Below are 13,910 nucleotides of genomic sequence, written 5' to 3'. Positions count from 1 at the left end.
TTGAAACTGCAATATTGACTGACATTAATTTCCTTAGGACACTTTGTTGATTAATACTGCTGCAACCTCAGGAATTTTGTCTATCTAATGACTTTTTTTTGTTGTATATTTTGAGTTGTTGCTTTGCAATTTCCCCACTACTTTTTTTTAAATGGATGCCATCTTTTTTTGTGAAAAATATTAGTCCCTCCTGCAGAAAATCATCCTTTAACTTGATACCGTCACTTAAATGATGTTCTCAGGTCTGCAAGCTGCTGCATTTTCTTTCTGTTTGAAAAGATGGTCAGTTTGGTCAAACGCTAAAATTTTAGTTTCATCAGACCACAGCATAGCTCTGGTTGTGTGTTGGTTTTAGAAAAATGGCTTCTTTGAAACTGAGTGGCCTGTCAGACTTTAACATTCAGAGGTTTCTCACAAAGTCAAAACTCAAAGTCTAATATTGCTGCCATTATACAAGCATATTTGTACACTTAACTGTTTCCCTCTTCTTAGATTATTTACCTGCAATGACACTTAAAGTTCTGATAATTAGTCATTGAATGCATAAAATACAAGCAAATAGTTGAGAAATAATGGTTTGTATAATTAACAGAGCAGTTAGTTGGTCACTGACACTGAGCACAACAATTATCTAATGCTACTGGGTTTCCAGCTCACAACTGAAACACTAGAAAGTTAGGTGTGGCATCAATACAGCAATCAAATAGACTGACTTGTTTTTAGCTATACATAAAAAAACAGAAATGTATGTTTCTGCTGAAAATAGAGATAAAGGAAGATGAAATCTGAGTTTTCACGTCTGAAATAAATTTACAAAAATTAAACAGGAAACAAAAATGAAGAATCAGAGCTTCTATTTGTGGTCTTATAAATGAAGTGTGTCAATGCAGTCAGTTTCCAGAAGATCAACAGAAGTAACGGGAAAAGGCAAAATGCGGCTGATTCAAAGAAAAGTTGCACAGGCACGTTTCTGCCTCCAGAGGGAGCTGGACAAGAGATGATAAATCGTTCAATTTTTTTTTTTTATACATTTTCTGGCAATTTTTCATTTTAAAGTGATACATACCAATGTAGAGATATTATGAATTGCAAAAATGAGAGATTTGCAGCCACTTCAGAGGAATGAGTAAGTTACAACAGAAAGGTTTAGATAAATGTACAGTTTTAAAGTGATTCTCATGAAGCATTTTGTAAAACAGATTATTAATAAATCAGTTAATTAAAGGCACAGTGGAAAGACAAACAGCACCAGGCTTCTTGATTTATGATGGGACTTGTCTTAGTTTTGGTAAGTAACCTATCTGCAGTCATAAATCAACTTATTGACTTAAACATAAGTCAGTTTTCTGCATCATCACTTGCAACCATGACATATAATCCATATAACTCAAACATATATTTTTAATTTCTTTCTCTCTGTTCTGCTCTCAGGCCTGCTCTATCTAGGCCTTCAGGGTTAAAGAGAATTAAAGCCATTCGGACATAATTAACTCGGTTTGAGAAAATATTAATCAACAATCCCACTGACATTTAGGCTCATTATCATTTCAGTCACATTCCGTCTTGTGGTATTTTCCAATTTAGGTTAATGTTTGTGCCTCCTAACCGTTCCATCCTTTGGCTTTTGTTGTCACCTTTCCAAACCTTCATTTGACATACCAAAGCTCTTCAACTTCACTCAAATTCAAATGGATCAAATTCTTGTTAACACAGTCAAAGTTTCATTATCTTTAATTGGAGCCACATTTTAAATACTGATCAGACCTATCAGCATTTCCATCTGCCTCTATATCCATAGTATCTCCATCACATGACGCTGTGACAGAAACTGCCCGTCCAGACCTTGCAGCATCTGCTGTGTGACTTTAAACAGGAAAGATTATTCTACTCAGAGACTAACACCCCGAGGAAGAGGCTTTTTCAGAGGGAGAAGAAGAAGACAGGGGAAAGAGAAGAGGGAGGAAACTATGGGATGAGGAAGAGGAGGGAATAGCTGCTCTACATAAAGGAGGACTGCGTGACACGAGAAAGAATCTGTTCTTCCTGAAAGTATTAAGGGAGGCAATCTTGAGCTGTGGCAACCCTCTCAGAAAACTGCAACTTGACGAAGGTTGGTTTGTTTTTGCAGGTTTCCGTGTGTTTGCAATGCAAAATGGTTACTTCTGCATATATCTGTGATATTAACTGTTAGTTTTTGTCACTGAAATGTGTGTTTCTGCAGCATTCCCTGCAGGCTCACAGCAGATATTTTCTGTTCTATCTTATAATATTGCTTTAAAACGTTAGCTCTGCTGTGCTTCTTCATCATCTGTGTCATAAACTTGTTCAAACCTTTATTCTCTTTAAGGAAACCAGCAAAGTAAAGACATTTTCTCTTCTCTTGGTTGTTAGGAGGCAGGTGCAGAAACTAAAACTGCTTGTGTGAAAGAGTTTGTTTGTTGTTGCTGCTGATAGTTGTATCTGAGTGAGCATGCAGGTGTTGGAGAAGAAGTTGTCGGTGCGACGCTGCCTCACCTTCGTTACGGGCCTGGTGGAGTGTCTGTGCTTCGCCGGGGTCGTGTTCGGATGGGCTTCTCTTGTTTTTGTCCTCAAGGAGGACGGCTACTTCAGCTCTCTGTGCTTTAACACAACAGGAGTCAATGACACTCAGAAATTAGGTCAGCTTGATGTTTCCACTGCTGCTGGTTTATTCGTCACAATTTGCTCAATTTTAAGCTTTAACTGTAAATGTTACTGCATTGTTTTCAAAATTATTGCATAACCTGTTTATCAATTATGCATCTAAATACACCGCTGTCTTCTTGTTTATGTCTTTCTCTGCATTACCAACAGACTGCAGTGCACAAGATGAGCAGTTTTCACTTATTTTCACCATCACCTCTTTTATAAACAACTTTTTCGCGCTGCCCAACGGCTTCCTTTTTGATCACTTTGGTACCACAGTGGCTCGACTCTTGGCAATGTGAGTAAAACTGTGTTTATAAACCACGGGGATATGCATTTGTTTGCTGCATGCTCCTCTAAAACTTTCATCCATTTAGAGACTTACAGTGACTAACTTTAGTCAATTGGGACTTTATCAAATTGTCTCAGTTTAAATACAGATGTTCTGGTTTGTTAGAAACCTCTGTGCACAACAATCTGAAGACATCATGGTGAAACAAGATGTTGCTGTGGGATGTTGGGAAGCTGAACAAACTTTCTATGAAAATATGTGGAGTTAAATTCAGGGTAATTCTAGGAAAAAACTGCAGAAGACTTTAGAGTTTTGTTGACATGACAACCGTCAGTTTGTTCTCTGATCTTTGGAGCAGATTAATGTTGCTGAAAGACAGCAATCTTCAACTTTATGCCAAACTCAAATCCATTTAGATCCAAGTCCATTTACCATGTAGCATAATGTTGATGTGAGGTTGGAAAATGTCGGGTCAAACAACACAAAGCATGAGATTGTTCATAGGGATTGCTGAGTAGAGCAAAGTGCATCTATGTGTTTTTCATAGTGGAGTCATTCTTTTTCAAAAGTCTTAAATGCAATTAATGGTGTGATTTTTTATTTTTTATTTTTCAACAGGACTTGGTGAATCTTCTCATTTCTATAAATTATTCTTAATAGATGATTTTCTGAATAATACTTCAAAGCAACCTGAACATGTGTGAAAATACCAGGTTCTGGTTTGCACAGACAATATTCTTCTTTGTTTCAAGTAAATATGTTGACAAAAACAAATTAAAGGTAGACTCAGACGCTCAGACTGTTGCTTGCAGCTGGATCAAAACATCACAGATCTTTTCTCCTGCTGTGTCTTTTCCACTCCAACATTTTCTGACAAGGACAAGATATGATGTGAAATCGATTCATTTGGGATCATCCATTTGAAAAAGGAAGAAAAATTATAATCTGTTCTGTTTCGCTTATTCTAAGACAGCCCCATCTCTCAACAGATTTCTTTACACCACTGGCTCCCTGATGGTGGCGCTCTCTTCGCCGGGTGAGAAGCAATGATAATTTCTACCAGCTTAAACAAGCTACTGCGTCTCTTTCTTATCTTTTTCTCCTTTCCATCAGCTCTGTCTTTCCTGCTCTTCCTAGCTCTCCCCCTTTTGGCTATCGGAGGCATTTTATTTCTGATCACAAACATGCAGGTACGTTGGGTTTTATACATGTCTGTCAGCACAATATTTTTTCTTGAAAGATCAGGAATGACTGTGCAGCAGTTCAAAAAGCGCAGGCTGTGAGTGAAGCTTTCGTTGCTTGAATGGCATCTTTTAACTCTGTGAAAGTGTTAGGCACATCTGTTTGCCTGAGGATAGTATACATTTGTTCATTATGCTTAGCGCTAAATTTTCGCAGAAAGTCAGATGAGAGGACTTGATTTGAAACTTTTTAGAGGTTTTTAGTGGAAGGGCTTCATTCACAGGCAAAACAGATGTTGGCCAGGCCATGACCTTCTGGCTCCAGGGGTGATGAGTGCAAATAAAGACAATGCACGACTAAAAACACTTTCCAGACTTTGAAGAGTGCTTGGAATATATTATTAACCCAAAATGTCGTGCAGTGCTGTGCATATTTACTATGGCAGGTCTATAAAGGCTAACGGTAAGATAATCTACTTTTAATTTTAGGAAAAGGTGCAACTTAAAGTCCTTTCTCTGACTAATTTTTTGTCTAAAATAGTTTTATTGTCAGTAAATGATCCCCTAAAGGAAGCTAGAGAAAAAACACATGACCAGGATCACTTATTAACTTCTTCCATGATCCACTTTCCAAAGAAATGTTTGTCTTTTGGTAAGTTTTCTGGCGAATTTTGTAACATCAGGCTTATGATCTTGTGTAGACAGACCACCAGTCGCCTCAGGAGGAATTGATGCTTAGTGAAAGATGGCATTGTGTGTCGTCTCCTAATCGTATCCCTAAGTTCAACTCTTCAAAATGCAGTTCAGTTTCCTTTGAGTTCAAGTTTTATCATGTACAAAAGCTTCAATATGATATTGATCTGTTTTGCCTCCTGAAGATTGGAAACCTGTTTGACTCACGTCGCTCTACCATAATCAATCTTTATAATGGAGCTTTTGATTCTTCCTCAGCACTCTTCCTCATCATTAAGGTGACAAACATTCAGAAAGTACGATTTTGTACAAGAGTAAAGAGCTCACGGATGCCACTAAGTCTTCTTGTCTCTGCAGTTGTTACATGAGTCTGGCGTCTCTCTCCGCACTTCCTTCCTCTTTCTGTCGGCCTGCAGCGTCGTCCACATCCTCAGGACGTTCTTCCTGCTGCCCAGAACCTTCATTCCTCACCCACTGCCTGATCGCTACGCGTACGGGTGCGAACAAACCTCCTGGGTGTAGCAACGTTAAGCCACTTTAGAAGTCTTCTTTTACTACTGGCATAACAACTCTATTTAACTGCATCTTTAACTGTGACCGAAATGCGATTTCTTTAGCTTCATTTTAATCTCTTTAAAATGACTTTATTTTTTTGTACATTAATTAGATTACTTGTTTGACAGACATGAAAGTGCCTTTACCTCTGCATGGACCGATCTATTTCTGTATATTTTTCAAAGTTATTTAGAGTGAAAACTTTTTTTATACTAAAAGAATGGCACACAATGCCATCTTTCATGACATGTTTTTTCAGTTTTTAGTTAAAAAAAACAAATGTCTGTGGAACTAGTACTTTTTTAATCTATGGCCAAGAATTGATGACTTAAAACAAACTTTTAAGTTAGTTGGTCTTATTTCAAGACCAACTAACTTATATTTTTGTCTAGTATTTTTGCACACTAGACAAAAATACTTGGTAAGACTTTGTGTTATTGCCGTACAGGGCTACTGTTATACAAACAATGATAAACTATTTATTTTCTCAAACTCTTCATACATAACTCAAGCTCTATTGTGAGTCAGTCTTTTCAAATATGTAACCAGTCCAATGATTGAAAGACATTTCAAATAGTTAGCAAAGTATACAGTTATGAATTAAAGATTTCTGGATTCCTAAGTTAAAAATAACTTAGGAATAAATAGACAAACCAAACAAATTGTGGTGGTTGTGGGTCAATATGTCTCTGAACATCTTCAGGCTAGTAAACACAAAAATACATGTTTACGAAAGATAAAACTGAAATTATGACTGACTTTCATGTTTGACTTGTTTTTAATTTATTTGCAGGGTTTCTTGTGGTCCATTAGAGACTATGAGCAGTGAGGTGACTGCAAACAGCTGTGCACTTACAGGAGCAGAGGACACACCGTTTACAAAGGACGTCCCTCTAAAACAAGGTTTGTAATCCGTCTTTCTGTGCTTTGGCTCCTGGTCCGTCTTCTCTGGGTTTATTGAGTGTTTGTTCCTCTCAGAGAAGACTTTCCGAGAGTGTTTGCTGTCCAGGTTCTTTGTGGGCCACCTGCTCTGGCTGTCGGTGATGCAGCTCAGGCACTTCCTGTTCATCGGGACCCTCAACCCCATGCTGCTCAGGCTGACAGACGGAGATTCCTCTCTGGGTGACGCCTTCCTTGCTCTTATCAGAAAAATTATTATTTGAGTCAATATGCTGCGTTTTTGAAGGTTTTGCTGCTACTTTGCAGTCAACTCAACCTGTGGGATTCCTATCAAAACATTGTTTGCTGACCATATTCTTGTATGTGCATGTATCTGTGCAGTGAGCCAGTACACCAACGCCTTTGCTTTCACCCAGCTGTGCGCTGTGCTGTGCGCTCCCTGGAACGGCCTCATCATGGACAGACACAGGGGAAAACCTCGGGCTGCAGGTAACCTGCTGGACATTTACAGGAGAAGCTCAGGAAAGACAAGGAGCCATGCTGTGATATATTTACACGTGATTGTCAATGCTTGTAGGAGAGACGGAGCATGAGGCCGACCTGAGGGCGTCTGTGCTTTCTTTATTGGGGCCTGCCATGCAAAGCAATGGCAGGAACCTATTGCTATTCTCCCAAGAAAAGTTTCTTTATTGGGGCCTGCCATGCAAAGCAATGGCAGGAACCTATTACTCTACACCCAACAAGCGTCTCTTTAATATTATTATAATTCTTTATTTTTCTTCCGTAACCGTTAATGCGGCTCGTACCGCTGGGTGCACACCTACAAATGAGGTATCAAAACGTGCAGAAAATTCACGCCATTGGAGCTATTATTTTTGGTGGGATTTGGGCTTAACGTGGCGACATAATTCGCAAAAAACTGCGAAAAAAACCCCATTATAACTCAATGGGAAAAATCCTAGAAATACCCTATTTTTGAGGATTTGCTGTGTCGTCACAAATTCACCTAGAAATGCCATTCAAATTTCATTTTGTAGATACGTCTGTGATCTCTTCGAAAGTGAAGACGGCTCGTCGATACCAGTTACGGTTTGTCCACAATTTGCCTCTAAGCGACCCAAAGTTTCTCATTTTTGCTCAAGTTAGAGTGCGTTTCTGGCTGCTTAGAGTGAGAGATGAAGACAACTTTTTCAACCCAAATCATTTTTGAAATCGCCATCACGCCCACAAATATCGCACGATTAGTATCAAAATCGGTCCTGACATTGATACGCCTGTCTGCTCCGGTAAAATGTTTTCGAAATTTATCTAGACCGTACGGTTTTCTGTCACGGTGCTTCAGAGCAAAGTCATGCGACAGGATTTTCTGAGGCTGTCTGAGGCTCTCTCCCATGTATTTGAATAGAATTTCAGATCTGGGCACAACATTTCTTTCTCTCATCGCTGTAAATGTTCTGAGTGAGGTACAGATATGAATCTCGGGACTATCGCAGAAGACACATTGAACTGTCATACGCTGCAAACGCTTTTCGAATATGTATTACGGTTCCCGAACAAGAAGGATTTGTTTCCAATGCTTTTTTGTCAGTAAAATGTGTTTGCTCAAACACACAATTGTGTGTTTGAGAGCTCAGCGCTCAGAGCTCACACCTGCTGAGACCATTATTTACCATAGCAACGGAACTCAAGAGGCTATTGGCTGCTGATTTGGACTACAGATACGCATCGCTGTAGTTCTATCTATCCTCAGTTGAAACAGATCAGGACTGAGAACTGGCCTTTAGAACTACCTGCTGCTATGGGCTGTATATAACTGATTGAACTCAGTAACTGTTACACATGGGATTAGTTTGGAACTTTAAAATTAAGCATACTGAAAATTTCAAAATAAAAGCCTTGAATATTTTACATGACGTAATTGCTCTTTTTGGCCGTATATGACTTTTTCATCCAAAGCAATGTTACACATGGGATTAGTTTGGAACTTTAAAATGGAGCATAATAATAATTTCAAAATAAAAGCCTTGAATATTTTACATGACGTAATTGCTCTTATTGGCCGTATATGACTTTTTCATCCAAAGCAATGTTACACATGGGATTAGTTCGGAACTTTAAAATGGAGCATAATAATAATTTCAAAATAAAAGCCTTGAATATTTTTACATCAGGTAATTGCGCTTTTTGGCTTTATGTGACTTTTTTATCCAAAGCACTGTTACACAATGGAATAGTTTGGCCCTCTGAAATGAAGCATACTGAAAATTTCAAAATAAAAGCCTTGAATATTTTTATGTCATGTAATTGCTCTTTTTGGCCGTATATGACTTTTTCATCCAAAGCACTGTTACACATGGGATTTGTTCGGAACTTTAAAATGGAGCATAATAATAATTTCAAAATAAAAGCCTTGAATATTTTTACATCAGGTAATTGCGCTTTTTGGCTTTATGTGACTTTTTCATCCAAAGCACTGTTACACATGGGATTAGTTCGGAACTTTAAAATGGAGCATAATAATAATTTCAAAATAAAAGCCTTGCATATTTTTACATCAGGTAATTGCGCTTTTTGGCTTTATGTGACTTTTTTATCCAAAGCACTGTTACACATGGGATTCGTTCAGAACTTTAAAATGGAGCATACTGAAAATTTCAAAATAAAAGCCTTGAATAGTTTTTACATCATGCAATTGCTGTTTTTGGCTTTGTATGACTTTTTCATCCAAAGCACTGTTACACATGGGATTAGTTCGGAACTTTAAAATGAAGTTTAACAAAACTTCCAAAATAAAAGCCTTGACAAAAATTTTAAATCGTACTGAATGGTGCACGTCCGCCTCGCTTAACGTTCTTGCGGTTCTCCGCGTGCCATTGATTACGTTGCGGCGTTCTTTAGCGTCGATGCCGATTTGTGGCGTGACGACGCCGGGCCCGAACCCCACGGGCGCGCCTTGGCAGGCCCCGGCTAAATTTCTTCCGAAATTTTCTAGTTATTATTATTATTCTTTATTTTTCATCCGTAACCGTTAATGCGGCTCATACCGCTGCGTGCACACCTACAAAAGAGGTATCAAAACGTGCAGAAAATTCACGCCATTCCAGCTATTACTTTTGGTGGGATTCGGGATTAACATGGCGACATAATTCGCAAAAAACTACGAAAAAAACCCCATTATAACTCAATGGGAAAAATCCTAGAAATACCCTATTTTTGAGGATTTGCTGTGTCGTCACAAATTCACCTAGAAATGCCATTCAAATTTCATTTTGTAGATACGTCTGTGATCTCTTCGAAAGTGAAGACGGCTCGTCGATACCAGTTATGGTTTGTCCACAATTTGCCTCTAAGCGACCCAAAGTTTCTCATTTTTGCTCATATTAGAGTGACAGCCGACCTCGGTTCATATCTGGGCACAACATTTCTTTCTCTCATCACTGTAAATGCTCTGAGTGAGGTACAGATATGAATCTCGGGACTATCGCAGAAGACACATTGAACTGTCATACGCTTAAAACGCTTTTCGAATATGTATTACGGTTCCCGAACAAGAAGGATTTGTTTCCAATGCTTTTTTTCAGTAAAGTGTGTTTGCTCAAACACACTTGTGTGTTTGAGAGCTCACAGCTCAGAGCTCACACCTGCTGAGACCATTATTTGCCATAGCAACGGAACTCAAGAGGCTATTGGCTGCTGGTTAGGACTACGAATACGCATCGTTGTAGTTCTATCTATCCTCAGTTGAAACAGATCAGGACTGAGAACTGGCCTTTACAACTACTTGCTGCTTTGGGCTGTATATAACTGATTTAACTCAGTAACTGTTACACATGGGATTAGTTTTACACTTTAAAATTAAGCATATTGAAAATTTCACAATAAAAGCCCTGAATATTTTTACATGACGTAATTGCTCTTTTTTGGCTTTATTTGACTTTTTCATCCAAAGCACTGTTACACATGGTATTAGTTTGGCCCTTTAAAATGAAGCTTAACAAAAATTTCAAAATAAAAGCCTTGAATATTTTTACATCAGCTACTTGTGTTTTGAGCATTATATAACTATTTTAACCGAAGGACTATTACGCATGGGATTAGTTTGGCCCTTTGAAATGAAGCATCCTGCAAATTTCAAAATAAAAGCCTTGAATATTTTTACATGACGTAATTGCTCTTTTTGGCTTTATTTGACTTTTTCATCCAAAGCACTGTTACACATGGTATTAGTTTGGCCCTTTGAAATGAATATTAACAAAAATTTCAAAATTAAAGCCTTGAATATTTTTACATCATGTAATTGCTCTTTTTGGCTTTATTTGACTTTTTCATCCAAAGCACTGTTACACGTGGTATTAGTTTGGCCCTTTGAAATGAAGCTTAACAAAAGTTTCAAAATAAAAGCCTTGAATATTTTTACATGACGTAATTGCTCTTTTTGGCTTTATTTGACTTTTTCATCCAAAGCACTCTTACACGTGGTATTAGTTCAGAACTTTAAAATGAAGCATACTGAAAATTTCAAAATAAAAGCCTTGAATATTTTACATGAAGTAATTGCTCTTTTTGGCCGTATATGACTTTTTCATCCAAAGCAATGTTACACATGGGATTAGTTCGGAACTTTAAAATGGAGCATAATAATAATTTCAAAATAAAAGCCTTGAATATTTTTACATCAGGTAATTGCTGTTTTTGGCTTTATTTGACGTTTTCATCCAAAGCACTGTTACACATGGGATTACTTTGGAACTTTGAAATGAAGCATACTGAAAATTTCAAAATAAAAGCCTTGAATATTTTTACATCAGGTAATTGCTGTTTTTGGCTTTATATGACTTTTTCATCCAAAGCACTGTTACACATGGGATTAGTTTGGAACTTTAAAATGGAGCATAATAATAATTTCAAAATAAAAGCCTTGAATATTTTTACATCAGGTAATTGCTCTTTTTGGCTTTATTTGACTTTTTCATCCAAAGCACTGTTACACGTGGTATTAGTTTGGCCCTTTGAAATGAAGCATTCTGAAAATTTCAAAATAAAAGCCTTGAATAATTTTACATGACGTAATTGCTCTTTTTGGCTTTATTTGACTTTTTCATCCAAAGCACTGTTACACGTGGTATTAGTTTGGCCCTTTGAAATGAAGCATACTGAAAATTTCAAAATAAAAGCCTTGAATATTTTTACATCAGCTACTTGTGTTTTGAGCATTATATAACTATTTTAACCCAAGGACTATTACGCATGGGATTAGTTTGGCCCTTTGAAATGAAGGTTAACAAAACTTCCAAAATAAAAGCCTTGACAACATTTTAAATCGTACCGAACGGTGCACGTCCGCCTCGCTTAACGTTCTTGCGGTTCTCCGCGTGCCACTGATCACGTCGCGGCGTCCTTTGGCGTCGACGCCGATTTGTGGCGCGACGACGCCGGGCCCATGCCCGACGGGCGCGCCTTGGCAGGCCCCGGCTAAATTTCTTCCGAAATTTTCTAGTTCCTGACTGCGCTGCAGTGCATCTTGTTCTCTCTGTGTGCCTCCATCCCCTCCCTGCCACTTCAGTACCTCACCTTCATCCTGCAGGTGCTGAACCGCTCCTTCCTCTACGGCGGCAACGCAGCCTTCATCAGCGTGGCGTGAGTATGGATGCATTTGCAGAAATTGTCATGGTGCTAGACTTAATTTTAAGTCATTTTGCATAAATATGGTTTGACAGTGAAACCACAAACATTTTGTAGTTTGTGATTGGCTTTTTGTATTCAGTGACATTAAGAAACTGAAATATTTTGTGTTTATTTAATCCTGTTTTTAATGCCAAGAGAATAATACACTATATAAAATGTGTATGCTTAGTGTACCTCTACATTCATATTCAATAAATTAGAATGACATTTAAAAGTTTATTTACTTCAGTTGCTCATAAATGAAACACATTATATGGGCATTAACAGGCTCATGTTTTCAAGCCTTTAATCTGGTAAAAATTATGATTTTCCACATATAATTGAAACATTACATCAAACCTATAAAAACATTTTTACTACAGCAATGAGGATTTAATGAAAAATATGTTCAATATCTTAAAGTTTAAATGTTATTTTTATTCTGACAGCCGAGCTTTTTATTGGTATCCAAGTCCAATTTTTGTTCAGTTCATTTAAACGGCAGAAATTCAAAACAAATGTAATCTCAAAGCATTTTACAAGACAGTTTCAGTTCTTACCTGAAACTGATTCTGTCCTAACCATCTTATCATGTTTAGATTAAGTAACAAACAGCACAGTTCAATCTGAAAGGCACTTGTAGTCAGTTGATGATCTAATCCAGATTGTTTAAAGTTTATCTAAGGAAGTCCAGCTGATTGCATTAACGCGTTAGTTTACAGGAATCCCTCCTGCTGATAAAGCTTTTGGCCTCAGAGCCCAGTTAGATTTCTCCTTGAAGGATCTTTATTTGGTACTGGTTTTGTTGAGTTTAATTGATCATGTATGTTTACGGCTAATTTGTTGCATCTTTGTAGGTTTCCATCTTGCCACTTTGGGAAGCTGTACGGTCTGGTCATGGTTCTGTCTGCAGTGTTTTCTCTGCTGCAGTATCCCTGCTTTGCTCTGGTGAAAGGACCTCTGGGTGGAGATCCTTTATACGTGAGCACAGTTTTTATCTGTACCAGCTGTATGCTAATTCAGCTATGAACCCTCCTCTCATGGCCTCCCCTCTTCATGTGTGTGCAGGTGAACGTCGGCCTGACGCTGCTCAGCGTGTTTGCCTTCATACATCCCGTCTTCGTCTACATGCATTGTCGAAATCTTGCCTCTGAGAGAGCAAAGAGCAAAGCCTCATCTTAAAGAGTGCAAAACGAGGATGGTGATTTCTCTTTAAAGCTTTCCACCATGGTGGTCGAGTATCATTTCTTTTTTTTTTCTTTTTTTTTCTCCGAAGAGTTTTTGCAGCGCTAGTGGCTCGTATTTTTTCTACAGTAGGCAGACAGGAAGGAGGGTGAGGAGAGGGGGGGAGACATGTTGCAAAGGTCGTCGGGACCGGGAGTCGTCCGCGTCGAGGACTAAGGCCTCCAAACGTGGGGCGTGCTAACCCCCTGCGCCACCACAGCACGCCCCCGAGTATCATTTCTTGACTAGAAACTAAAAGAACTTTATTTTCAGTAAATTTTGTGATCATTTTACAGTTTCACCTTAAACCAGAGTTCTTTATATAGATAGTCCTAAGTGTCCCACACAGGCATAAAATTACAAATCCTCACAGTCACACTGTCAAGCTGTGCCGATCTGAAATCTCAGGAGCAACCAGCTAATTCCAGACCAAAGTGTACCGTCTCATGCAGCTCTAAAAGATCTGTGTATAATACAGGGCTTGTATTTTATCCACACACTCAACCTGTTAGAGCCTTTGCACAAATATGATCATGTTTCACTACTTAGTTTAGCGGCATTTAGATATATGATGTCACAGTTGAGGGATGGAAAGCATGCATAACTAATTCTAAATAATTAAAGCCTTGCATGTAGATAAATAACTTGCTGTCCTCTTCTAGGGTAAAAGCAACCTTTTCACAGATGGCATTTGGCTTAAAACCTGCCATCCATGAATAATCTCATAATCTGGTAGC

General features: G+C 38.3%; 1 protein-coding gene across 3 annotated transcripts; it reads left to right on the top strand.

Moving 5' to 3' along the window:
* Nucleotides 1-1,839: 1,839 nt before the first annotated feature.
* On the top strand, nucleotides 1,840-13,265 carry LOC111606990 (solute carrier family 43 member 3-like). 3 transcript variants are annotated; one of them, XM_023328660.1, is made up of 13 exons: nucleotides 1,840-2,110; nucleotides 2,392-2,657; nucleotides 2,833-2,962; nucleotides 3,946-3,992; nucleotides 4,070-4,146; nucleotides 4,839-5,108; nucleotides 5,188-5,327; nucleotides 6,179-6,288; nucleotides 6,364-6,507; nucleotides 6,667-6,774; nucleotides 11,870-11,922; nucleotides 12,807-12,930; nucleotides 13,018-13,265. In XM_023328660.1, the coding sequence occupies exons 2-13, from the start codon at nucleotides 2,471-2,473 to the stop codon at nucleotides 13,101-13,103; spliced, it is 1,476 nt and encodes a 491-aa protein (XP_023184428.1). In that variant the 5' UTR covers nucleotides 1,840-2,110; nucleotides 2,392-2,470; the 3' UTR covers nucleotides 13,104-13,265. The 3 variants fall into 3 exon arrangements, with proteins under 3 accessions (XP_023184428.1, XP_023184430.1, XP_023184429.1); XM_023328662.1 differs by lacking the exon at nucleotides 1,840-2,110 and adding an exon at nucleotides 6,863-6,918 and having other exon boundaries at nucleotides 2,127-2,657; nucleotides 5,016-5,108; nucleotides 11,783-11,922; XM_023328661.1 differs by lacking the exon at nucleotides 1,840-2,110 and having other exon boundaries at nucleotides 2,128-2,657; nucleotides 5,016-5,108.
* Nucleotides 13,266-13,910: the final 645 nt, after the last annotated feature.

Source organism: Xiphophorus maculatus, chromosome 23, assembly GCF_002775205.1.
Source record: "Xiphophorus maculatus strain JP 163 A chromosome 23, X_maculatus-5.0-male, whole genome shotgun sequence".
NCBI lineage: Eukaryota > Metazoa > Chordata > Actinopteri > Cyprinodontiformes > Poeciliidae > Xiphophorus > Xiphophorus maculatus.
Note: the sequence above shows the minus strand (reverse complement) of the source record. Positions and strands in the feature narration are given on the sequence as shown.